At 46.7% G+C, this 26,588-nt stretch overlaps 1 protein-coding gene across 1 annotated transcript in view; it reads right to left on the reverse strand.

Moving 5' to 3' along the window:
• Window positions 1-26,588, reverse strand: part of SMG1 (SMG1 nonsense mediated mRNA decay associated PI3K related kinase) — a 2,768,248-nt gene that overhangs the window by 2,640,813 nt on the left and 100,847 nt on the right. The window contains exons 4-5 of the mRNA XM_069647131.1: window positions 20,838-20,974; window positions 162-220 (exon numbers count right to left, since the gene is read on the reverse strand). Coding sequence (XP_069503232.1) covers window positions 162-220; window positions 20,838-20,974 — 196 coding nt within the window. The remainder of the gene's footprint in view (window positions 1-161; window positions 221-20,837; window positions 20,975-26,588) is intronic.

A 26,588-nucleotide genomic window follows, 5' to 3' on the forward strand; every position in this document is an offset into this window, starting at 1 on the left:
ACATTTGTGATTAGCAGCAGAAGTACATAAGCCAATGATCGAGAAACGCACACTTTATGATTTAACCACCTACTATGGTACTGGATGGGAGCAAACCATTTTCTGCTAAATGCACTTTAAAAGGCTAAACATCAACTTCTTGCAGAGATGACCAAACATACCTTTCATTGAGTACATCATGTATCGCAGTCAAGATGTTATCCAGTTGTTTTACCAGCACCTGCAAAGGATAGCGTTTATTAGCTAGGTTATTAAATCAAGCTAATATGTTACATTGAAAAACTGAAATAATTAAATCATGAAAATCCAAGAACGAGAAAACACTTGTTTAAGAGAACACAGAGGTTACTCACCATAAACTGGAGTCCAACATTCTTCAAGACCTGTGGGCATCTCTGCTGGATGGACAGGTCCATAGCACATCCAAAGCACAAAAGACCAGACTATGCAAACCTACACTACACGCATGCCCTGCCAAATTCACTTCTTCAGTTCCCCAGGCATTTCAGAACAGACTAGGATGTATATGCTTGTCTGGAGTAAACCATCGATGTCTTCCCCTACCTAAACACATGCGATTACTAGTGCACTTGAGAAATATGACCAATCTTGCTTGACTTATCTATTTTCTATTCAAATTAGACTCCAGCGCGTGGTTGGTCCAGATTATTGCAAGCTGTACACTGTAAAATAAAAGACGGCACCTACAAGTGTGCCACTTTCACAACTCGACACCCCACAGATTGTTTTCTGCCAGTGTACAATGTCCTTCTTGGGGGATTAGGAAATAGGGAGAATACCATCCTCTGTTCCTCTCCATCACAAGCACTTGTTCTCTAGCAAGTTTCTCTAGCATGGTCACCATTTCCTGCAACAGGAATGGATCTGAAACATTTAGCTAATGGTTTCCTGGGGGATGATCCAGAGGTCTTTATAAAGGGGAGGCAGTCCCACAGGGCAAATGTAAACTTTGCAAGGGCACATGTGGATTTAGCAGACTTTAAAGCCATGCAGCTTGCAGAAACGACTTTCTTTACCCAAGAATCAATGCATTTGTCAGCCCTATCAGAGTGTATGGTTAGGTACACAGCTTTCTTGGAGGCAGATGTAGATAGATGTTTGTACTACAAGGCTTTCCAGAGTTAGATGTATTGAAAAGGTAGCCAGGGTCGCGATTAGATGGCCTGTATTTTTTTCCTTCAGTTTTTTGTCTGCCAGGCTGAACTCGAGCCTCCCGGTTTGCAGCAACCATTTTTTGCAATGCCACATGGAATGGTTAATATAGGGTCATATTGAGGACCTCTGTCCAACATGTCAGTCAGGTCGTCTTGTTCAAACGCAGGAGCTGGTCTACACCATCCCAGGAATTCCACCACTCTGGACATCAAGCTTCTGTAAGACGCATCTGCATGATCAGCCAGGTCCGGTTTCCCAAAATCTAGTTCTGGGGAGGTGTCTACCCCCACTAGCTGTTTCTAGGGAGTCATGTAGTTCCCTAACCCTGGTCTCTTCTGAAATTAAACATTCTGGTAGGTAAGTATTGTTTTGAATACTTTGGAGTATCCAATTGGAGCCCTCATATATGTATGTTGGGGATCTAAAGAAATCTTTTAGGTAAAGGTTTATAAACCTTTTCCTGGCTTTTTTGTGGTAAAGGCGTCCAAGAATGTACAATCAGCGTCAATGGCTTGACTTTGGTCTTGTGCTTCGAGGGACTTGACCCTCGACTTGACTGTTTCTTCGACGATTTGTCGAAGACTCGAGTAGTCTTAGGCTTATGACCTAGGCTCGAGGGCGCGCAGCATTTTGCCTTGCCCTCATGCTGGTCATCGACCGTAGCATTGCCACTTTTCTTGTGCTTCGTGGAGGACTGGGCCTGATCCTTGAAGATTTGGCACATCTTCCTTAAGAGTTCCCACTCCTCTTTGGACGAACATTTAGTTGGGCAGACTACGCTCCTTTCTTAGGCAGATGACAAAAAGAAGGTGATCTATGCCTTCACTTTGATTTTTTCAATGACGAGAAGAGTTTGCTCCTTGAGTGGGACTTATTTTTTTGTGAGGAGAGGAATCTCGACTCATGGGATGAACAAAATTTAGATGAGTGGACAGATTTGGGGACAATCCTACCCACCGACAGTTTAGCTTTGCGCTCTTTCAAGGCCTTACCCGTCAACAGGATCGACAGTCTGTTACATGCTAGACGCCCAGGCACCAGATACATATCTCATGTGGGGCCGCAATGGACATTTTGACGATGCATTTTAGGCACTTCTTGAAGCCCGTGTTCGGAGCTGAAGACGAGGCCATTTTCGATACTTTTTCCTAAGAAAACTTAAGCATGCCATAATTCTCAAAGCAATCACATTTGTGGAAAAACTGAACTGAAGCCAATGGACACTGCGTGTGGTATATGTCCTAGACAGTGACGTCCGCCAAGATGGAGGCCTTCGAAGGACAATGAGTCGACCGTCTCGGAGCACAGCTCCCTCTGCCGAAGGAATGTTTTTTCCGAAGCAGCTCAAGCTGAAAATTAAGATATCATAAGATGAGGAATACGTGACAGGACAATCCATTCGAAAGGCTTTTGTTGGCTGATGGACCACTGCAAGTGCCCAGGGTTTAGTACCAAATGTAGCTATTTTTTCAGGATTTGGACAGTAGAAAAATGATAAGCTCTGGTTGTCCAGGTTGCGGAATGTACTTTCTCCTTTGAAATGGAAAAGCATGGTTTTACAAAAATCGATTGAACAGCTTCACTCTCACGGTTACAAGTTGAAATGGTAGTAACTGACAGACATGCAAGCATAGCCAAAGTAATGACATAAAATGCAATATTTAGCATAGCCAAAGTTATGATGGAACATTAAATGTTTGATAGGTGCCAAATTATTGACCAAGAAAATCAATGCTGCTGGGGAACAAAAGGGTCCTCAGCCGCTACTGAATTTTTCAGTCAATAAGCAATAATCTATGGTGGAGTGCATGAAATTGTAAATGGCAATTCTGTGCCATAACAGAAAATAAATATCTGCGGGACGAAAAAATACCCTACTAGGTCCTGCATACATCCTCCACTTAACAGAACAGAACACAAGGAAGACATTGTTGGAGCTTGCGTCTCTGCCTCATGGTGCTTGCAAAGACGTTCTGTGATAAAGGGATTCACTAAAGGTTTGGAGTGTCTTTTTCAAATTTTGCCACACGGGATCTAGAGGTATTCCACAGCATTGGTCTAAAAGACCACCCCAAAAGATTTAATTTTAACATTGATGAGATCGAAGCACAGACCAGGTTGGCCGTCTTGGCTCACAATGAAAATGTGTATAGGGAATAGATCAGAAATGGGGCAGGTGCCACAAGAGCAGGAGTCGTAGTAGTAGTAGTAGTAGGGCTTAGCTTTGCAAACAGGAAATAGTGGGTTGCCAAGCTAATACACAAAAATATTTAATTCAGAGAATTAAATCCTGGCAATGACAAGTCACAGTACTGAAACAGAATTGCATCGACAAGCTAAATAACTGTCACTGCACACAAAGAACGACCGAAGTCAGCCATTGTCCCTCAATTTGGCATCCAATTTAAGTAAACATTTGGTGTGCTGTACTTTATATATTTTGCAAAATTAAAGCCCCATCTGATCAACTAATCATATAATGCATTCTGTGTTCACTGTGTGTGCATTCAATATACCCAACATGTGTAGCATTTGCACAACTCATTGGGGAATATCAGTCATTTTATTTAAAATGACCTACACATTTCCATAAAATACATATCAGTTTAAAATCGTAAAGTACCTTGTGAGTACAAAAATTAACAATTAGTAGTCCGTATATCACAAGTAATATTTTATAAATGTGTTGAGCGGCATGGAGTTCATTTACACCAGTTAAACCACGCAGAAATCAAAAAGTTGCGACCGGCACAGTTTGTGGGGGTGTATTAGTGTTTTTCAGGAATTATGCTGCCCACTCATCTGTGGTCCCTATGTCCCAATGTCTTAATGTTGTTCAAATCCCCGTTTCTAAAGCAGGCAATACAGGGGCGCAAAATGGACCACTAATCAAAAAGCAATTTGCACTATTGCCGGATTGCCATTTGCCGATATGTTTAACCAAACAATAAGATTTTAAATTGGTATTCATATGCAAATGTTTCTACGGGATGGTAATCCAAGTCAGAAAGTTTAAAAAAACAAAGCAATGGCCATTCACAATCATATTGCTCCCAAATGAGTTAAAAGGGCCATAATCATTCTTCAAATGCCACTTTTATGGCAACAAAAATTGTTTTAGATAGAAAAAGCATCGGTATGGCAGAGGTTCCCACTCTGGATGACCCTGACTTGCCCTAATGCCCCAAATAAAATTCCTGCATATCTTCTGAATAATCGATATGTACCACCAATACAGGCCTCAATTGTGCTTCAAAATTGAGAAATTGTAAACCTAATTTGGAATAAATTCAAAAAGTGGGAACTTTGTTTTGGCAAAAGTAGCCATTTTATTTTTAAATCTCTTAACCCAAGACTGCAAATGACTTGGGCCCCCAAAGCTGAAACACATACAGGACCACAGTGAGTGATCTTGCGACTTGTAAACATCCAGGGCAGGTCAAACTGCTCTAGATGTGTATATATAACAGCAAATGATAATGAACATATTTGGGTGAAAGACAACAGCATTCTACATAAGTACCAACTGCCATTAGAATGCATCCTAATTACCCCCCCCCCACTTCCCCAGTAACCAAAAAAATAGTCACCTGGAGAAGGACTTCATAGTTGAATTTGATAACGCATAACAAATGAATATATTTGTGACTCCATTGCAATAGTTTGTGGTTATTTATTTTTTTAACAAAAGTTCCTGTCTGGCAAAACTTAGGAAAGCCTACCTTGCATGAACAGGTTACACTTCAGTTTGGCCTGTACTACCCAAAGGTATGGTAGCAATGGACGAGCAGCCTGGCTTAGTCTATGGGGTGGGTTTGGGTGGGGACTTGCAGGGGGGTTTCCCCCCCGCATATATGTTACAATTGACCTTCACAATTCAGTCAATTGTGAAAAGGTCAATTGTAATTCCAACAGTTGTAAAACGAACAATTCGTATACAACCGTAAACAGAACTCCGAGCACACATTGGTTAAAGAAAACACTGATACTGTTGAGTGATATGCAAATAGATATTAAATACACTAAGGCACACTGATCTTCTAAGTTCAGGTAGGTAGAAAAACACAGTATAAGATCACTTGGAATATTTGTAAAATAGATAAACCATAGGTTTCCACAGGTAAGTATGTTCAAAATAGTTTATTTGGTTAACAAATAACTCAACCAACTTGAAACATGCAAACTTTTAAAACTTTTTATAACTTTATAACTTTATAACTTTGACCCCAGCCGTTATTAAGAGACCAACCCTATCTGGTATGAGTCACTCAAAATTCAGGAGGGAGCAGTGACCAGGCAGGAAGGCAAAGTACAGTGTTCAAAGAGCTAGTTTCCAGCAGGATTTACTACTGTTGCAGTTAAGTAAAAGTGTTGGTTAAAAAGAAGCTCAGGGAGGTTATGGTGAACCCCCTGAAGGATTGCTCCAAGGACCAGTGTCCTAAGACAAGCAGTTTTACCGCAAGTGCACAATGGGTTGTCCACCCCAATGTAACTATGGGGGGACCTGGGATGGTGCAAAATGCAAGTTATGTGCAGCCCCCCAAAGTCACAGGATCAAGCAAGCAGGCTCCAGGTAAGTCGTACCAGGAGGAGGACAGTACCTTCGAATGAAGAAGCAATTGCTGCAGGACAGTTCCAGCGGTGAGGCAACAGTAGAGCCGGTCACAGGTTGCTCTGTCTTGGCAACAGGAGCCTGGTGCTTCGGTGGATCGGGCTACAACTCTCGTGCAGACAGACTCCCAGCAAAAGATCTTTGCTGTTCTGGCTTGTTGGCGTGACTTGTCGCAGTGGTCAACTAGTCTCAGTCCTCGCCTCTGGTGAGGGGACTTTTGGGAGCAAATTCAAGTTGGTGCAAGTCTAGGAGGATGCCCTCGAAGTTTCAGGTGAAACACTGCTTCTGGCGACGATGCACAAGGATGCAGTACAGGACTCCGTATATTAGGAGGTTGCAGGCTGCGGAGGTCGCAATTCTTTCAGGAATGGTGCAAATTGTAGTTCGACTGGCGGTCGTTGGAAGTGCTGGTGGGATCTAGCTTAGCCCTCCTTCAGAATCTTCTGTTCTAGTGGTCGACAATTTCAGCTCCAGGACCTCGGAATTTATCCAGGAACAGTGCTGAGTCCACCAATCATATCCCATTCAAACATGGGAGATGATTGTCCACTGTGGACAGCCAGTCTCCCAGTCTGAACTGCTTTCAGTCAGGCACCCTGCAGGACAAGGGAGTTGGTCACCTCCCCCACTTCCGGTCCTGCCAGTCACTCAGACCCTTTGCATGCTTTCCTTTGGGAGCAGGAGAAGACAAAGGGACAAGAGAACCCTCCCCGCCCAGATAGGTATACGGACCCAAAAAGGACTGGTCATGTTCAGTGCTTAAAAAAGTAAGACTATCATTTAGGGCAATTGGTGTCTCCATCACTGGCTGCACAAGGCAGCCTGCGATAAAAGTTGATAACAAGTAGTGCAAAAGGTACACTGTCACCAGCCTGAACAGAGAAAATTGTCACAGTAACAATTTGTTACTGGAGACTCAAGAAAAGTGATGCATTGTCTGCCCTTAAACCTCTACTTATCTCGAAAAATACAAATTAAAAAAAAAAAAAAGGATACAAAAGTATCCCCTTGCCATGATGACTTTAGGAGCTAGTCAGGGAAATAAAGTATTCTTAGAAGGTGCTGTGTTCAACATTTTAAAATTGTAGATGCCAAAAAGTTGAAGGAAGGTAAGACTTCAAATAGAAATACCAAAAAGTGGTCCAAAAGGTTCCATTCACCAGAGTAAAAAAGGTAAGTGAGTGTGGGGAAAAGGTTGCCACTCGCGCAGGAGAATTAGCAAAGAAATCCAGGTGTCTGGCAAACCAGAGCTGGTGGACTCAGAGTGGGAATTACACAGAAAGAAATCTACTCTAATAGTGGTATTAACCTAGACCGCAATCCTTCAGTAATTCCTGGAGCTCTTCCAATGTTTTAATGCCCATTGGTATCTTTGGAACAAACAACTGTGCCTGCATACAAGACACTACTCTTCCTACCGCCAAACAGCGGTGCATTACATTCTATTCTTGCGATTGTCCCAGCCAGGTTATTCATGCAAAGGAGAAAAAAAAATAAAAGCAACTCCATAGCTTACGTCATACTGAGGTGTACATTTCTCTCCTTACCAAAAGCTGACAGTAGCATGGTTATTTTACATGATATCAATAGTCCTATAAAACAAGAGTCCCCCCCCCCCCCCCCCCCCAACACTGCCCATAATCTCACTCTGCTGATGCTGTCAAAAGCAGTTTTAAAATCCATCAATATAATTACCTTATATACAACCATTTTTGCAACAAACCCATATTGATAAATACGTGTACCCGAGTGTCTGCAAAACCACCCCTTGGAGATCAGACATTGTTAAAACCCATTCTTTAAATCTTGTGAAAATCACGCCGCCATAAATCTTCACTGTACTGTCTTAAGAGGGACTGGATGATGGGGTGGGTTTGGGGGACCTAAGGTAGTGGGGGTGGGGCAACAAGCCTGCCCAATGCATTGGTGGGTTGGAGGTGGGGGGAGGGGGGAGATCACAGGGGAACAAGCCTGCCTGAGGTGGGGGCCATGGAACAAGCCCGCCCAGGTCACAGCAGGGGAACAAGCCCACCAGAGGATTCCTTATCTATGATACTCACATAGCAGTCCATAGTCTTTGAGATCAAGAGACCACCTACACCAGAACCCTCTGGAGGGCCGCTTTACCAAAAAGCATCATGACCTTGCAGGATTAAATTAAAAGAATTAATGTTTGGCAATTGTGTGCAGCAAGGCCCACGTAGTTGATTAGCAATTATTCAAGACCTGCACCTACCCTTTGCCGGGCAGAGGTGGCAGCAAGACCTCTGGTTGAATGAGCAAAGAGACGCTCAGGTACATCTTTCCCAGCCAGATTGTAGCATTCCACGGTGTGAAGAATGAACCACCTGGACGGTCTGATTAGCTGCCGCCATGGGTACCAGCATAGCACACAAAAATCTAGTCCGCTTTCCTAGGTGTCGCTTGGCAGAGACAGTGTAGCAAAGGGCTGGAATGGGATGCGTCTGGTGGAATCACTGAACCTTGGACGTGTGAGGCGAGGTGGGGGTGAGGGGAGGGGGGTAAGCAGGAACACAGATCTTTTGAGCAAGACTGAAATCCAGGACGACCTTAGTAAGGAAGGACGGCCTCACTCTCAAAGTGGCCATCTCGTTTGTGGAGGCGAAGGGAGGAAGAATTGGATGAAAGTAGGGCGATTTAACAGAATGCCTCAGACACTCACTCGCCTCATAGAAGTGATGGCTTCCAGAAAAATCACATTAAGGACGAGTAATCTTAATGAACATGAATGTAGGGGGCTCAAATAAATAGTCTGTCAAGGAAGTCAACACCAAGATCAAATCCCATGCAGAAAAAACAAACTGAAGTGGGGGAAACTGGTTACACAATCCCCACAAAAACAGTATAGCAGTGGGAATCGCGAAGAAAGCCCTGCCCAGGGGCTCTTTAAAAAAAAAAAAAAAAATGTTAAGACAGACATGGCACTGTTAAGGGCTAACTGGTGCTAATTTGAAGGCCCGCCCAGCCCAACAAAAAAATCCAAAACAGAGGCAGTAGGACAGGTGAAAGGTCCAGTTCTGTCTCCCAATATCAAGATGAGAATCTATGCCACCTGTGGGCAGAAATAAACAGGGACTATCCTAGCTAAAAACGAGTACAGCTTGGACGTCATCTGACCAATCCCACTCCTAGTATCTCATCTTCTAAGAAGTGAAGTGTAAAGGTTCAAGATGTTGTGGTTCGGGTGGAGAAACTGCCCCTCTGACTGGGAGACCATATGCACTCTCAATGGAAGGCACCAGGTAGGGCAGATGGAGGTCTAGAAGTTCTGGGCACCAAGTCCTCTGGGCCCAGTCCGGAGAAATCTAAATCAACTTGCAGCCAAACAAATACAGCCTCCTGAAAACTATCAGTATAACAGGAATCTGTGGTAACGCATTGAGGAGGTCAAAGTCTCACTCAAGGTCAAAACATCTCCCCAGAGCTCCATGCTGAGAAAAATCCCTGAGGCAAAACTCTTTGCACTCCCTATTGAAGCGAGAGGCGAAGACGTGCACTTAAGGAGTGCCCCACAAGGAGAAGATCTCCTGGCAGAGCACACTCTTTGGAGGGCAAAGCGCGTCTGCTCAAGGCACGCACACACACACACACACACACACACACACACACACACACACACACACACACGCTAGGAGATTCTCTGTACGAGCTAGATAGACCATGGTCAGGGACACTCGGTTCTACTGAGCGCAGAACAATCACATTGCTGCTCTGCACAAAGGATAGGACCTCAACACCAAATTATTTGCTGAGGTAATACACGACCACCATGCAGTCCATTAAAACCAGTATGCACTTCCCCAAACTGATGGGAGGAAGGCAACAAGGACCGCCCTGATCGCAGATAGCTCCAAAGTTAAAGTTTTACAGGCATCCATTTGAGACCAAAGTCTGTTCATCATAATGTGCAACAGGTGAGCGCCCGAACCCATCAAAGACATCCGTCACCACTGTCAGTTGTGGTCAAGATTGCTGAAGCAACGACCCTCTCGGAAAACCACTCTAGGACAATCATGTGAGAGCCTGTGACACAGTCAAGCTTTCAGCTTCGAAGTCGTCTGACTGGTTGCCACTGAAACTCAAACCACCGACAATGGAGCAGTCATTGAAGCAACCTCATAGCACCACCAGACTGCATAAAGACAGAGGACCCAGGAGATGCAGATACACAGAGGCCCGAATCATCATCTGGGATTGGAAAACGTGAATCATCTGGAAGAGGTTTGCGCCTTTATCAACAGAAGGCAAGGCCCTACCCAACAGTGTTCCGGACACCACCGATAAATTGGACGGATCGAGGCAGCAAAAGGTGGGACTTCTGAAGTCCAGGGAGAAGCCCAAATTGTGCAACAGGCTGCCCGTGCAGTACAGATGGGCCAACACCTGCTCTGGGAAGCAATGTCAGGTGAGCTAGCCATCCAGACAGGAAAATTAATGTATGCTTCCAGTCTTGAGGCGAGCTACAACCACTGCCATCAGTTTGGTGCCAAAGAAGGCTAAATGGCAGGACTTAATTGGTATTGGGAGGATTACACTGTAAAGATCAGATATGTCAAGTGCCGAAGATGGATCAGCATATGGAAGTAGGCATCCTGAGGGTCCAGGGACACCAACCAGCCAGATTAAGGGCTTGGAGGAATTGAACCAGGATGACCATCTTTAACACGTCCCTGCACAAGTATAAGTTCAAGAGGCTTATCTCCAGAATGGGATGCACAGTCAGTTTTTTTCGAGAACTGTAAAGGGAATAACACCCTTGCCTTGTTCTCAAAGGGCCACCTCCTCTATGGCACACTACATCAGAAGCAGCTGACCTCCCATCAGGGGAAGTTCTGGAGGCATGAAGCGTCTGCTCAGAGGATGGTCTGGCAGTAGTTGAACAAAGAGGAGACAATAATAAAGTCACGCTCTACAAGCAAGGCATCAGAAGTAATACAATTTTTTCACTGAACAGGGAGCACCTTCCCCAACTTGGTACAGTGTTTGAAGTCTCCTTCACAGTGGCTTTGTCCCTTAAATTGCAGAGGGCGCTGCTGACAATGCAATGCCCTCCGAGATCCCAGACCACCTCTTTAGTGTGCGATTGGGGGAGGGCAGGAGGAGCGGGGGGGCGGTTGATTGATTTGGAAGAATCATGGCTGCCGCTTGCCTGAAGGCACCAAAACTCCATCCTGATGAGTATAGGAGAATAGGCGCAACCAGGTGCCTCCCACTCCAGGAACCAAGAGTTGCTGCACAGCTGAGCCAAGGGACTTTGTTGAGTCTTTAGAGATGACAAAACGGGTGAAGGGAGTCAGCCTCGCCTCCATGGCGGTGATGGCCATCAGAGGGCATCTACAAGAGCTTCACCTGAGCATCTTCAGGGAACCCCCCCCCCCCGCCCCAAGATAGTCATCCAGGAGTGCCTCCTGATGAACGTACTCATATCATGCACAACTCAGTCGGCAGAGTCTAGGCCCGATTAGAAACTCTGGCATGCTGCATCAGAGATCCTGAACTAGGGTGTTAAAGCCATCCCTCAGGTCTCCACTGGGAGATTCTCAGTAGCCACTAATGGTACAGTCCAGAAACCAAACGAAAAAATGCAAGATTCATTAACTTCCCCTTGGGGCATGGCTGCCTAAAGGGAATACTTTGCACCCCCCCCCCCCCCAAGCATCCAGCTGCTTACTCCCCCATTAGGGTTCAAGGAGGGGAAGAGGTATTATGTTGGCTGTTGTATTCCTGAACCACCAAGCGCTACATGGAAACATGAGTGGAAAGAAAAGCCAGATCAGAAATTGCCAGGTGATGTTCATTGGCCAGGTTTCAGCCCACCGCAGTGACAGTCTTCTCCCCCCCAAACACCCCTCCCGCCCCACTCAGGCTTGCATGAACAGGTTTTACACTGCTGGATTGAAGGGCAGAAAGGTCGGAGGGTCTTTGTCCATAGTGTCCCTCTACTTCAACTACACTTTGGGTGCAGACAACCCTAGTGTATCCACCAGCATCACCATTTTCTGGAAAGACACACAAGGCCTACCCGTAGTTGACACCTGTAAAGACGGGGGGGGGGTATCTGTACTCCTGCCCTCTATATGGCAGAGTAGAAGCACAGAGCACCCCAGCCAAGGTTCTCTATTGTGGTAGCAATGGCCGAGCAACCAAGGCTTAAGCTCTCAGGAGGTGATGCAGGCTGGTTCTTAAGTACAGTGTAATCCCCACGCACCCACAAAGAAATATCCAGACACTAGGTTATGTCATACATATATACACAAACATATGCGATACAATACTGACTGTAATCATATTTCTGATGCTTATATCTGCTTAGATTCACATGCTGTGCATAGGCCGACATCTAGTAGAAGCTGCAGAGTATTAGTTTGTTTTTCGAAACTCAAAAATGGGCGTCGACCTGGGGTGTGCCAGTAATACTATCCCTAGTGTGACATCCACTGTACCCATGATCCTTCACGCATGTAGGACCCTCAGATTGTATTTTCTGTGACATGAGGTAGCATCGGGAGTACAGAGTCTCCAAGCAGATAGATGAGAATACTATTACAGTGAGTAACGTATCCCTTCTGAGGCTTGGGGAATCTGCTTAGATCACATGCCGTGCATATATTAGCGAGGAGTGTTAGAAGAAGGAGGTGGGATGTGAGAAGAGTCATGAGCGAACAAATGTCTTAGAACCGCTTGTCCCACTTGAGTATCTATCTGTCTTGGAATGAGTGTCAATGCAGAAGTGCTGAGTAAAGGTGTGAATAGAGTTCCATATAGCTGCTTTGCAAAGGGTGTCAAGGGGTATATTTGCAATGAAAGCCAGAGTGGCCCCAGTTCCTCTTGTAGAGTGGGCTCTTGGTGTAAAAGGCAGTGTTTTTTCTGAAAGGGAGTAACACAGCTGGATACATTTGACTATCCATTTAGAGCTGGCACATTTAGAGACCCAATCTCATTCTCTGCCTGTAGCTACGGAGACGAACAGTTGATCTGTCTTTCTTAGCGGTCTGGTCCACGTAGTAGAGGACTGCTCTTCGCACATCTAGTGTGTGTAGTTTCATCTCAGCAGAGCTTTTGGGTTCCTGGAAGAAGGCCAGAAGCTCAATGGACTGGTTAACATGGAATTTTGAAATGAACTTATGTGATAACCTAGGGTGAGCTCGTAGAACCAGTTTATCCTTATGAACAGTAAAGAAAGGATCCTGCACTGACAAAGCCTGAATTTCACTAACCCCTCTTAAGGATGTAATGGCTACTAAGAAGGCAGTTTTGTAAGTCAGGTGTTTGAGACTAGCTTTATGCATGAGTTCAAAGAGGGGGGGGGGGGAATTAGTTTAGCAAGCACCACATTAAGGTCCCACCCTGGTGGAGGATTAGAAATTGGAGGGTGGAGTCTCTTCATAAAGGCTTTGACAACTGGCTTTGACAACTGGCACCTTCCACCATGAAACCTTGTTATTGGAGGTGGTGTAGGCTGACAGCGCCGCCAGATGTATCTTGAGTGAATTAAATACCAACCCTGCATCCAGTAAGTGGAGCATGTAGGTGACAATATTGGAAGGAATGCAATCAACTGGGTTGATTTCTTTATTCTGGCACCAAATAACAAATCTTCCCCACTTATCAAAGTAACAGTGTCTTGTATTCGGTTTCCTTGATTCTTTTAGGATATCCATGCATCTCTGTGGTAGGTTGAGCTTGCCAAACTGACTTCAGGAGCCATGCTACCAAGTTCATCGAGTTGGGGTGAGGATGCACTGTTTGTCCTCCGTGCTGGGAGAGTAGGTTGTGCCAGCACGGGAGTCTGATGGGTTAGCACATTGCCATCTTGCGCAGGTGCGGGAACCAGGGTTGTCTCGCCCACATGGGAGCAACTAGGATGAGCGCCATCAATTCCCTGTGCATCTTGTTGACCACCTTCCTCATCAGAGGTTGGTGGAAAAGCGTAGGCAAACACCCCTGACCAGTTCATCCATAGGGCGTTCCCCATGAAGCCTGGCTGGGGGAACCTGGATGTGAATCTGGGGCATTGTCTGTTTTCGCTTGTGGCGGATAGGTCTATAGAGGGGAAACCCCACTGTGAGAAGAGGTCTCCCACGACATCTTCATGTAGACACCATTCGTGTTCCTCTGGAAGGGGGTCTCTGCTCAAAGCGTCCGCTAGAGAATTGAGATCCCCTGGAACATGTTGCGACGACAGGTAAATGTTCCGTCCGAGTGCCCATATCCAAATTTTCTGGGCAAACCTGGACAAATTTGGCGAACAAGCGCCCCCCTGTTTATGTAAAACATTGTAGTCGTGCTGTCCGTTAGGATATGTACTGACAGGTTGGATATGTGGGGTTCGAACGCTCGAAGCGCTCTGAAGACTGCCAGGAGTTCTAGCAGGTTGATGTGATTCTTGGCCACTGTGTGAGACCAGAGACCCTGAGCTGTGTGGTGAAGGAGGTGTGCTCCCCACCCTGACAGGGACGTGTCTGTTGGGACTACAGCCTACATTTCTGGATCGTAAAAGGGTTTCCCCTTTGACAGGTTCTCTTGTCCACCAGCGAAGACTCTCTACTAGTGTTGGCAAAAAGACCACTAGATCGTCCCACTGACCACTTGCCTGAGACCACTATTTTGCCAAACATTCCTGCATGGGACGCAGGCGTGCATGGGGAACCAGGTAAATACATGACGCCATCATGCCTAGCAAACATCGTTTTGCGAACCCTTATCTGACAACAGGACTGATATTGAGGAATTTGCAGTAACAGATTCCGGATTCTTTCCTCTGATGGAAAGGTCAACCCCCCCCTTGAGTATTTAGGACAGGTCCTAGGAACTGTTTGGAGGTGCTTGGCACTAGGCTTGATTTTTTCTCGTTGATTGAGAAGGCCAATTCTAAGAGGTTGATCGTTCTTTGGATGTTGGATCTGTAAATTACTGGGGTCTCCCCCGTGATGAGCCAGTCGCTCAAGGTAAGGGTAAACTGGGATTGCCTCCCTGCGTAGGTGCACCGCCACCCCCGCCAGTACCTTGGTGAATACCCTTGGAGGCGAGGCAATACAAAAGGGCAGCACCTTGAACTGGTAGTGCTGACTGTCCACCTTGAAGCGCAAGAATCTTCTGTGCACTGGGAACATGGAAATATGCATCTTTCATGTCCAATGTTGCCATGTAATGTCTTTTTAGAAGGGGATTACCTCTTGAAGTGTAGTCATGTGACATTTTTGAGGCTCGACATACTTGGGCATACTGGGCGCATTGTTAGATCTTTGTTTGGCACAAGGAAGTAAGTTGAATAAATACCCTTGTTTACCTGGTTGCCCGGGACAAATTCTATTGCGTCCTTTGCAAGAAGGAAAATCTCTTCGAGGAGGATTCTTTGGTGCTCCAAGGAGTGTATTTTCTGTCTTGGAGGATGGTCGCGGGGCGCTCCAACAGTTCGATACAGTATCCCGCAGACACTGGACAGCACCCATCTGTCCGAGGTGATCCCTTCCCATGCGTGGGTGAAGCTGGAAATGCGCCCCCCTACTGGGGATGCATGGGAAGGGACCCTGAGCGGAGCGTCACTGTTTGTTGGGAGGCATACCGCCTCTATCTGGACTGCCGCTCCCTTTACCACGGCCCCTTTTTTGCACTTGTGCGAAACTCTGGGTAGCCTGTTGGTTGCCTCCCCACGATGACCATTGTCCTTGAAAGTAATTAGACCCTCTCTGGGAATTTTGGCAACGAGAGCGACGAAAATGGTTATTCCCTTGTTGTTTCGTGGGCTTATTGGTTAGTTGTCCAAGGGACTTTAGGGTCTCATTCGTCTTTGGCTGTTTTGAGGGCCTCTTCCACCGCTTTCCCAAACAGGACATTTGGTTCCAACGGCATGTCAATAAGTATGGCTTGGGTCTCGGGTTTGAACCCCGACTGCCTTTTAGCCAAGCGTGTCTCTTGATGACTGTGCTCTCAGTGATGAGCCGGCCTGCATTGTCTGCTGCGTCAAAAGTCGCCTTGAGAATGCATCCGGACACCGATCTCCCTTCTGATGCAATTTGGGCCAACTGGCCTTTTACAGGTTCAGGCGCGGAGGCAATGAGGCCAGCCACCTGCTCCCATTGGTGACAATTGTAACTTGCCAGCAGAGTGGTGGTATTAGCAATTCTTGCCTGGTAAGCGGAGGGGGAAGCAACTTTCCTTCCTAGCCCATACATGTTTTTTCTCTCCTGGTCTGGGGGAGCTTCAGAGGATGCTAGAGGTGTCCCCGCTCTTTTTCTGGTGGTTGTGACCACCAATGAGTCAGGTTTAAGCGGACCCCTTATGTAAAGTGTGTCGGAGGGGGCAGCCCTGAATAATCCTATTCTTGGGTTGACTGCCCGGGTAAGGTTAACGGTGAGAAGTGAGGGGTCAATTCTGTGTTGAATGGATTTAAGAATTGGTATGGCTTGGGCAACGGATTTCCTATCCCCCATAATTTGCTCTGCAAAGTCCCTCTCTTCCTGAGCCCCTTGAGTGTCTATCTGAAAGTGCTCTGCAGCTTTAGCTAAGACCTCATTCAGTAATGGCTGATTATCCACAGGTGAATCATGGACCGGTGGATCCTTGAGAATAGGGGAGTCGAGACTAAGCTTCTGCCTCGTATTCCTCCTGGTCCTCATCGTTCCCATAATATTCGACCCCTGCCTGGTCATCCAGTATTTGTATGTCTGGATCTTCAGCATACTGATAAGGTTGAATAGTGAGTGGGTCTGAAATCAGGCCCTCAACTGGAGTCTCAGTACGAGGTTTCTTACAGGAGGCTGAGGGTCTTTGGATCCGGAAGGAGTAGAGGTAGCAGGGGTGTTCTGATAGCTTAGGAAGTAATCGGGGTTTTTCTCATAGAAATTAGCCATAAAAGACATTCTCCTCATCACTCTGTCGAGGTCTTCAGAGCTCCATTCCTTGTAACTGGGAATGAAGACCTCTTGCTGAGGTTCCTCTTCCATTCCCATGTCCAGTGGAGTGGGAGGGACAACTTTAGGCCTAGTGACAGGGTCAGGGGTCTTGGACTTACCGGAAGATTTACGTTTGTCCTTCTGAACCTGGTGTTCAGATGCTTTTTTCTGTTTCTCCCCTCTGCCATGTGTAGAGGCACGTTTCCCTGACGCTTTGGCTTTTCCTGAATCTTTCCAAGCCTGGCGTCGAGATTCGGTGGTGGGTTCACTAGGTTCTCAAGTTTTAGAGGGAGGGTGTCTAGACTCTGAGGCAGACGTAGAACGAAATGCCGGAGTCGACTGAACGTGCTGCTTGGGGGTGGAGGTCGGATTCGTCTTCTGACGACCATACCTCCGTGACTTTAGAAAGGGTGGCAACTCTTAGCAATCGTAGACTGTTGCTGTGCGCTGATCGAGATCTGGAGCGCCCAGAGGACACCGATCCTGCAGACCGCTCTCTTTGTGCCTTTTTCTGCTGATCGCTCGACACGCTTGTCAAGTCTCGGGAGGGGTTAGCGTGTTAAGATGCATGAGTGTGGGTAGTGCTCATGCCGCCAGGTGTAGTCCCCATAACTGCCCCGCCAGACAGTCCTCTGAGGTCGGGGGCTTGCGCTTGGATGTCTAACGACACTCCTGTACCCTTGCCGTCCGATAGGGCGGCATTGCTGCCATCACTGAAGGAACCCACAGCTTCCATGGCCTCGAGCTGCCTGGCGTAGTGGGCCTAACGTTTGGTGGAGCGGTCCTTTAGTGTCTTAGCTTTAAAGAGCGTACACGCTCTGCAACTTGCTTCGGGGTGGTCCCTCGGCAGACACAGATTGCAAGTGTTATGCTCAGCTACCCAAGGGAACTTACGGTTGCACTGAATTTAAAACAAGTACTCTCCATATGTTATTATATAGCAGCAGGTGAGTATGTAGGAAAATAAGAGTGAGTATGTCCACCCCCCACTCTCCCTACTTGCAGGGCCGAGGCCAGAAGCCTTCCGAGGACCAAAGTTGTTGTGCAGTCTCGACGGCTGTTCATTCTTCAGTACCGGCGTCGATCTTCGGAGTCTCGACATGGGATAAGAGGAACAGGGAATTTTTGAATAATTAGTGACAAATGGCTGAAAGCCAGGGAACTCCGCAACTATGCTTCCAACAAGTATGGCGGAAAAAACAATCTGAGGGTCTTACACGCATGAGGGATCATGGGTACAGTGGACGTCACACTAGGGATAGTATTACTGGCACGCCCTAGGTCGACGCCCATTTTCGAAAAACAAACTAATACTCCGCAGCTTCCACTAGATGTCGGCCTATGCACAGCATGTGATCTAAGCAGATTCCACAAGCCTCAGAAATATAAAAAAAAAATTATATATATACACACACACACACAATCAATAACACTTTGTACTTTGGCAAATCTGTCCAATGTCTATGTGGTAGCACAGTTCACTGTTGAATCCTTTAAAATGCACCAACTGTTGACCGCTTCAATGGCATACGAATCAAATAGTAATGTGAAGCAACATCAGACATAGGAAGGAAGACAAGTTAGGCTAAACAATGGCAAAATACTCTGTCCCCAATACCATGACAGTTCTGTGAGGATCTGCCCCCCCCCCACCCCCAACCTGGGCAAACTAACGAAAGTGCATCAACAAGCCCAGTCCATACAAGTTTTAAAATAGTCCTGTTTCCAGCTACAAATATTCTACTATCCCAATGTACCGAGTTTAGCACAGTTTCTTCGGCGGTCCGTCGACGGATCCCTCATGGGTGAACTCCCTTTAAAGCAGGAGCCACAGGGTGTCGAGATTCCTCGAACAAAATGTGAACAGGGTCATCGAGAGAGCAGCTTCGACCTTTGTGGTGCTCGTCGATCGGTCGTGGACGTCCTGAGAGGAGGCAGTGTGCGGTGCACTTCAATGACAAGAGTTTGGTGCTGCAAAGCAAATTGGTGAAGAACGTAGGCCCAGCAGTGGGCGTCTGGTGTTGACTCGGCGATCAGACTCTACCACGGCTGGCTTTCAGATCTTCGCAGGTCTGTGTCTTTGTGGACTTCGGGTGGCAGGAAACACACCAGCGGATTCTCCTCGGTTCGTCGACGACCTCAACTTTCTCAGGCGGGACAAAGCTGTCGACAGTGATGGCAAAGGAGTCCTTTTCAAAGGTTTTAGGTAAAGAGTGGAGCTTTGTGGCGCCGGTCGTCAGCAGCATGGCGTCAAGCTGTCCCCACTTCTGGGCAACACGAATCGATGGGCTTCCAGCGGTTACGGCAAACCTCCAAACCCTGGTCAACGACGATGGACTTCGATGGCCTCAATGTCCAGGTGCTTCACTTCGAGAATCCTCAGCGGCCCCATTCTCCGGTCGACAGTCTTTCGGGAATGGCTTCCAGTGTGGCATTACATAAGATTAGGTTTCTGCACAATGTTTCCTCGCAGCTTGGAGAGAGGTCTCCTAAGCAGGTCCTCTCTTGGACCAGTCCTCGACAGACTCGACAGCTTTCAGATTGGGAGGAAGGAAAGCAGCAGCAATTCTTCCAGCTGCGCTTCAAGGATAAGCAGCTTAAAGTTTCAGCTTCTGAACAATCTGGCGAGAGGTCCCCGGATATATGGTTCTGTCTCATTCACACTGCTGAGCCAAGCTCAGGCAGGGCATTCATGCAGACAGGCAATCAGACTCACAGTGCATTCAGGCCATTCACTTCCACCCAGACACCCATAACACACAGACACCAGACACCGAACGTGAAGTGCATATTGGTCACACACTCCATTCACCTAGGCCCCACCCCAAGGGGGTACCCACAACATGCAATCACTGGGAAGGCTCTAGCCAGTCTGGCCGGGACTTTCCTCCACAATACCATATATGGTTCTTCCACCCAACAGCCAGTCAGGGGAAGGGACAGTCAGAGCTTCCGAGGACTTTGGTCAAACAAGGTAATAGGTAATAGAAATCAAGAGGCCAGAGGGGCCATCTGGTCTATCAGGAATCCACGGATTCCTATGGCAGGGCCCGAGTATCCCAAAATGGAGGATACTCAGAGCACCCGTCAAACTCAGCATGGAGCTGCCACCAACCCATAACCTGCTCTGTGGGCCACACACAAAGGTGCCCAAAAACATACCCTAGGGGTACAGGGATTGTACCCCCACCCATGGGGGCCATAAGGGTGTCCCAACGATCTCTGTTCACGACAACCAAAAAGAAGAGCTGCACTGCCAGGAGTCCCACATGGACTCCTGTGCAGAAAACAACACAGAACACATAAGTACAGGGCAAGGACATGGAGGCCCTGTCCCCCCCAATGCATTTCCAGCATCAAAGCACCACCGCGCTTGAAATAGTCAGCGGTTTAAAGCGCAGTGGTCCCATGGATGTGGTCAGTCTGGGTCAGGATCGCCATCATCTTCTCAGCTCCACAACCATCGACTTCAATGGAAGTCCTTGGGTGACACCCTTTGGAAAAACGTAGAGTTAATCACACTTCCATTAAGGCCTTCCGGTGTATGGATTGGCACAACTTGCAATCCTGCAAGTTGTGTTCTTCCCCAGGAAGAATAAACAAATCCTGTGGGGGCAGAGAGAGGGTGGGGTAAGAGGGGTTCGGAGACAGACATTGGTCTCCTGCAATCTGTGCAGGGCTTTAACCAGAGACGTCTCCAGGGTGCACAACAGAAAACCAGGAAAGACCAGCATTTCTGAAACATACAGAGTACGTAGAAATAAATAAATAAAGACAGGTTATGGGGCGCAGTGGCTCCATATATACTAGCCCAGATGTCATGTCCAGTGCGGAGTGCAGCTGTGCCTACTTATGGCGAAAAAACGTCCATAGGAAGCGGACCGAGATAGCGTATCAAATGAGAAATCTGTGGGAGAAAGGGAGGCTGGAGAGCAAGTGTGCCAGAGAGCCAGGGAACAGAGGTTAAAGAAGTGCATAGGGGGAAACTACGGAGCATGTGAGAATGAGCAAGTGAGAGGGAGCGAGCAAGAGCCCAAAATGGTATGTTTAGTGTCATGAAATTGATGAAATGAGTCATTTTATGCCAGCCATTTGAATAAATACAAATAAACAATTTAGTCCATGTAACTAACCATTTTGTTTTCAGGTTGCTGGATGAACTCTTTCAGTTGCTTCACAGTAGCCAGTCTCCGATCTCTGTCATCTTCCCGGGCAATCCTTCTGAGAAGATTTGACAGTCGAGACTCATCAGAATAAGCCAGTGATCGATCTGGGGAAGAAAAAAAAAAATGGTATGATGCGGCATACTTTGTGATGGAACGAACATCCTTCAAACACAGACGAAACAAGCTTGAAGCAAGAATGTAGGTAGGCTCCATCACACAGACTAAGAACTGATAAAACTTGACAAATAAAATGGGGAGTGAAAAAGTTAAAAAAAAACATTGCTTCATAGGAGAAATAGCCAAAGCAAGAGCTTTTTGTGGGGCGTTTTAGATCTTTGTGCACCAACAATACCTTTATGTAATGCATAAGATGTATTTCAATAACAGTAAGTACATAGCACCTGGGAAACCCATCATGTTGTTGTCCTTACCTTTATGTGGTGCCCAGGGAATGCCCGCGCCTCCCCTATCCGTCAATGCTCCTCAGGATTGCAATATTGGTACTTGTGATGTCATATTATGGCAATTATCTGGACAGGCGTCACAGATGCACACTAACCCTCAAAGACAGTTGAAGGGTTAATACAATTCTGGCAAAGGGATTGACCAAGTAGCTCCTCTCGTGGGTTTTCCCTCACTAGCCCATGTGTCCCTAAACCACAAGATGTCACTAAAGATTGGTAACCACAATTTAACGCCTACCTGTTGAAGGCCTAAAGGCAAATGCCCCATCTATGTATTCGTCCACAGGAATTCCTAGGAGGATCATATTCAGGGGTACCACAAATGTAACAAGTCTTCACAATAGGAATATATGGCTTCCAAATACCCAGGTTCCAACATTGCAATTTGATAAGCAGGTGCTAAAACCAGCTCTTGGGTATCAAGCAACAGAGGAAGGAGCTGCCTCTGGTTTACCAGGCGTAAGTACATAGCACACCACAAATGTATGTCTCCCATAAGATACAAACTTGCCTTCAAATATGAGCCATTGTGCTTTAAATGTGCTCTAGACATGTCCTAATGCTTCTTTATAAACATTGCCAAAAACACAAAGTTAATGTCGCATCGCTAGGTTTGTAGGACACCAATTGGCCTGGGGAGCTAAAAGTAGCAAAATAGCTCAGAGCGATTTGGGATCCTGTTATCTTTTATCCATCTCCTTCCCGTTCCGCTACTCTAATTGTAATTGTAATTGTTCTTTTATAGCACGCTTGGTTAATACCACAGATTGGTTTTGTATGGGAGGACTGGTCCAGGAGACCCCACTCCCATGCCTCTTCTCCCCCAGTGAGGTTCATGGCTCATCAGTTGTCCTTCCTGCCACCAGGGCCCAGGTGGTGGGTGGGGCACTGGCTGAAGACATTGACCAAACCTGCTCAATTTAGCTAGGCCCTGGAAACCATTTTGTCTAATAAAAATGGCTTGAGCCCTGTGCACCGCAGCGCGGCCCCCACCCTTGGAGAGTGTCACTTATCCCTGTGGCCGCAGTTCTCTGGCAGATCCGCTGAGAGCCCGTTCCCACAAACAGACGGACATGAGCTAGTGTCAGATACCAACACTAACATTTCACCTTCCGCAGTGTATCGCTGTTTCCAGCATGACCCGGCCAGCAGGGCCTGGGTGGAAAAGAACTGTACAATGGTCCCCTGACAAAAGCAGAGTCCCCAAATCCTAATGAGCAAACCACCGGTGATGAAAGCGTTCTCTCCACAACCTCTCTGACTAAAAAACCTGCAAGATATATGAAAATGGCAGAATGGGTGCGCATATGACATTAGGGATGAAGCACCCACATCCCTGTAGCTAGGCGCAAATGGTACAAGCATCCCGGGGGTTTTTCATGATGTGTGTTATCGAGAAGACTGCGCGCCAAAACTGAACTAATGCTGCTAGAGTGCAAAGGAAGACAAATGCAACCATATTGAGGGCTCATGTAAGGGGTGCACGAAAATGCACCATATGTGTGTCCAAGCCCACTATGTGCCACTGCCGTCAGTCTCATTGGCGGGTTGTTCCTGCGTGCTCCACCAACCTTACTACTACCTCACTTACCGCGCATGTATAAGCATATAACAAAATGTTGTAGTCATTAAAAACGTAGTGTACAAGTAATGTGCTCAAATTGGCCATATGGATGGCACTAGCAATGTCAAAAACGTGAGCTTTGGAAAGACTCAATGAGCATTGTATATTATATGAATGTTTATGTCTTACACCTAAAGTCTGCAACACACGAGGAAAATACCTTTGTGAGCACACGCAAGGCCATTCCCCCTTCCTCCCAGTGAAGTCGGCCAGACGAAAAAGCAGAGGCCTGTGCTGCCCTGCTCCACCAACTCGGCTGGAGCCGCTTCAAGCATTCACATTCCCCCGCAGCACCCAAGGCCACGGCCTGCCACCTGAATTATTTACAACCCAGCAGTAAACCCCGGCCTTAAAGCACAGATCCAAAGGCGCCCTTTCTTAGGCTCCACGACCCACCGGCTCACCTTAGGTTAATGGCCCCTGTAAAATTAGGACACCCAATATTATGGCAACATTACAAGAACACATCCATAATGACTTCTAACAAGACATAACACGGACCGCCTGTCCCATGCCCCGAGACCCAACCCCATGACCTCCGATACCCAGTGAACAGGACGATGGTAACCATGTATTGATGAATCGCCAACAGAGCCCACTCTAGGTGCATTCCTCCTGTGTTGCATTAACCTGTAGAATAACCTATTAGAAGATTTACCTGGGAAGATAATATTGCAAGGTTGAATGACTGCGGTGTGCGTGGCCCTAGGGCAAAAAGTCAGGAAAGACATTCATCTCTGACACTAGTCACAGTTGGCACAACACCACCGTCCGGATGAGCCCAGCTGACCTGCCAGGCCCAGCCCAACCCACGAGGGTAACCAGTGACGTCCTCCAGCCGCGGCAAACCACATCGCAGCACCTATAGCTAGTCGTCGTCGCCACCCAATCCCCATGAACTTGTGCCCCCTATAGTATGTAGGTTCTTATGACGTTTTTTGTAAATATATATGTAAATATATACGCCTGTCTTTGCTATTGTCAGACAGAGTTCTCTCGGAGTTTGCAGAGTTCTTTGCATGCCCTATTTTGATTGATAAACTCCCATTTAAGCTCACCTGCACTTTGTCCTGGCCTTATTCCCATCCTGGGAGAGTCCATTATTGTCATTGTGGGGAGGATTGTGCTACCTGGGGACGCTTGCCTTCAGTTTCTAAGCACAGGATGAGGATTCTAACCTGTGTTGCACTGCATTGTCTTGCTTCCAAGACAAAAAAAAAAAAAAAAAGAAACTGTTGCCCCTGAGCTATTCCCCCCTCACTCCCTATTCATTCTCCATTACTACTCTCCCCTTCCACTCTGCTACTCTTCCACCCACTACTTCCTCTCGCCCCTTCCACTCTGCTACTCTCCCACCTCACATACCTACAATACAAAGTTATTTTAAGTTTAGTTTCCCTTAACTTCAAGGTAGATGGACCGAATAACCAAAAAAGTCAACAATTTGAATTTTTTGCAAATTATCTACTGAAACAAGCAAGCACATAGGCATGCATTGCCCTGGTTTCTAGGTATTCGTATCCACCATCTTTTTGAGAATCTAAAGCCTTTGATCTTTTTGTCCAATAGGGAGAGCAGTACTGTATACTGGAGGCATTTTGTAGTGCTTTGTACTGTATCGAAAAATAATGACACTTAAAGGAATGTTTCGGTCACAAAATATTATTGTCCCCTTGGGTCGGCCATGTGCTTTTAATCATAATTCGATCGTACAAACATTTCCTATGCACCTTACCAGAGTGTCTGTTGAAGCAAAATCGGGCAGCAGGGCGCGGCCATTTTGTGATAATCTTATCACTTGCCGCATCGCCCTGGTGACCTGCGTTTGCGGCACTAAATTATATCCCCCGCCCCCGAGCCTGACATCACTAGACGCGCACCGCCCATTTCACAACACCAAAGCACGTCTCGTGTCAACATTCTCTGCGCCTCAGCTAATGTGTCGCCATGGAAACGGCAGGAAGCCTCTTTCGACAAGTATAAACAGAGCGTTTAACAACACACAACAGCAGATTTTCTTTTCCATTCCTCTCGCTGTATTTGAGTATTCTGTGACTCGTTTCTGTGCTCTGGTCAGCTACCTTCGTTGCTTGTAGCCCGTGTGAACAGATACCAGTACCACCTTTTAGTTTCTTTACCACACAATGGCAACAATAATGCCCTACCTGTATTCCGAGGAGGAATTACTGGAAAGAGCAAGCTCTGTAGACGATGGGGATTTGGACAACAGTTGAGAGGACGTTTCAACAGATGAAGAGACTGGGCCTAGTCGCATTGGACAGCGTTTCCACCTGGTGTACCTGCAATTGGTGCGCGCCAATACCAACAGAGATGGAGAACTGCTGCTGCTGACAAAACTGCTAAAAGATGCTTGTCCTACATATCGCAAGGCGATCCACAGCAGCAATGCGTTACCGAGCTACCAGACTTCACGGCAGTCTGTCTCACACGGTCCGTCTTCGTAATCCAAGTAACGAGTAAGTGTAGTCTGGTTGTGATGTCAGTTAGACCACTACTATTTCACGGTTGTCCCCTATATTCTCGTAACTTCAAGATATCATCGTCATATCCGTTTAATCTTGCAATTCTCTAGTAATAGTCGCATAAAAGGCGTTCAATATTGTGTAGTGTCTAGTTAGTATTTGTCAGGGTAAAAATGCCATTGCATACAAGAATTGTCATTGACGATCAAGATCTAATACACTTCTTTCATAGGTGGTACCGGCTGGTGGCCTATCGTTCATACACATGGTGGCTACATGGGAGGTTTGGACACCGCGTTCGACGAGTAATACCAGCCTGTGTCGTTGGCACCAATAGACAAACTTTCCCCAGCGACAGTGGTCAGTACATGGGATTTTCCCCTCGCCGAGCTGCAACCAGACATTTACAATGTGTAGTATTTTTGTGCCATCAAAATAAGAAACCAAATAAAACAGTTTTTATCAATGGTTGTTTCAGTTTTTAGGTGAATTAAGTGTGTTTCCATTCAGCAGTGTTCCGGTGCCTTGTCTGCACGCCTCCCGGCCCATCCATCCCACTCCCCATAATCAAAGGCAGTTTGCACCAGTGGATGTGCGCTGCCATGGGGGGCTGTCAGGGGCGAAAACGGCCAAGGTGCCAAACTACATGTACACTTCAATAGGTATCCCACGCTGAGGGGTCATTGCTCACATGGCCTCCTCAGACTGTCTCCAGGCAGGCCTCCCCCGAAGCAAACCGCGCCCCCTGCAATGTACATAATGCCACGACATATACACGTCATTCATTCACAAACACACCCCTTTTTGTTATTCTTTATAAACCACTGGATATTTACCATGAGAACTTCCTTGAGCACTGCAAGTCAACTCGTGAACGTGCTACTCTGACCGCTTCGAGTGAACTCGTCAGTGTGCTACCTGTCAACATCTCCCTGTCCTCCTGCCACCAATTACTCTGCTTGCTGAATCCAAATGTTTGTTGGTCAAGGTAAGGACATGTATCCTAATCATATCTCCTTCATTTGTAAATTTATATCTATTCTGAAGTATCTAACTCCGTAGTGCTATGTTAATTTGTATCATTGCTATTGACTTGAGTTTCTTTTGTTATGTTATCAGTATATCAATTTTTATCATTGTCAATTGG

The sequence above is a fragment of the Ambystoma mexicanum genome, chromosome 2q (assembly GCF_040938575.1).
Source record: "Ambystoma mexicanum isolate Mex_15411 chromosome 2q, UKY_AmexF1_1, whole genome shotgun sequence".
Taxonomy (NCBI): Eukaryota; Metazoa; Chordata; class Amphibia; order Caudata; family Ambystomatidae; genus Ambystoma; species Ambystoma mexicanum.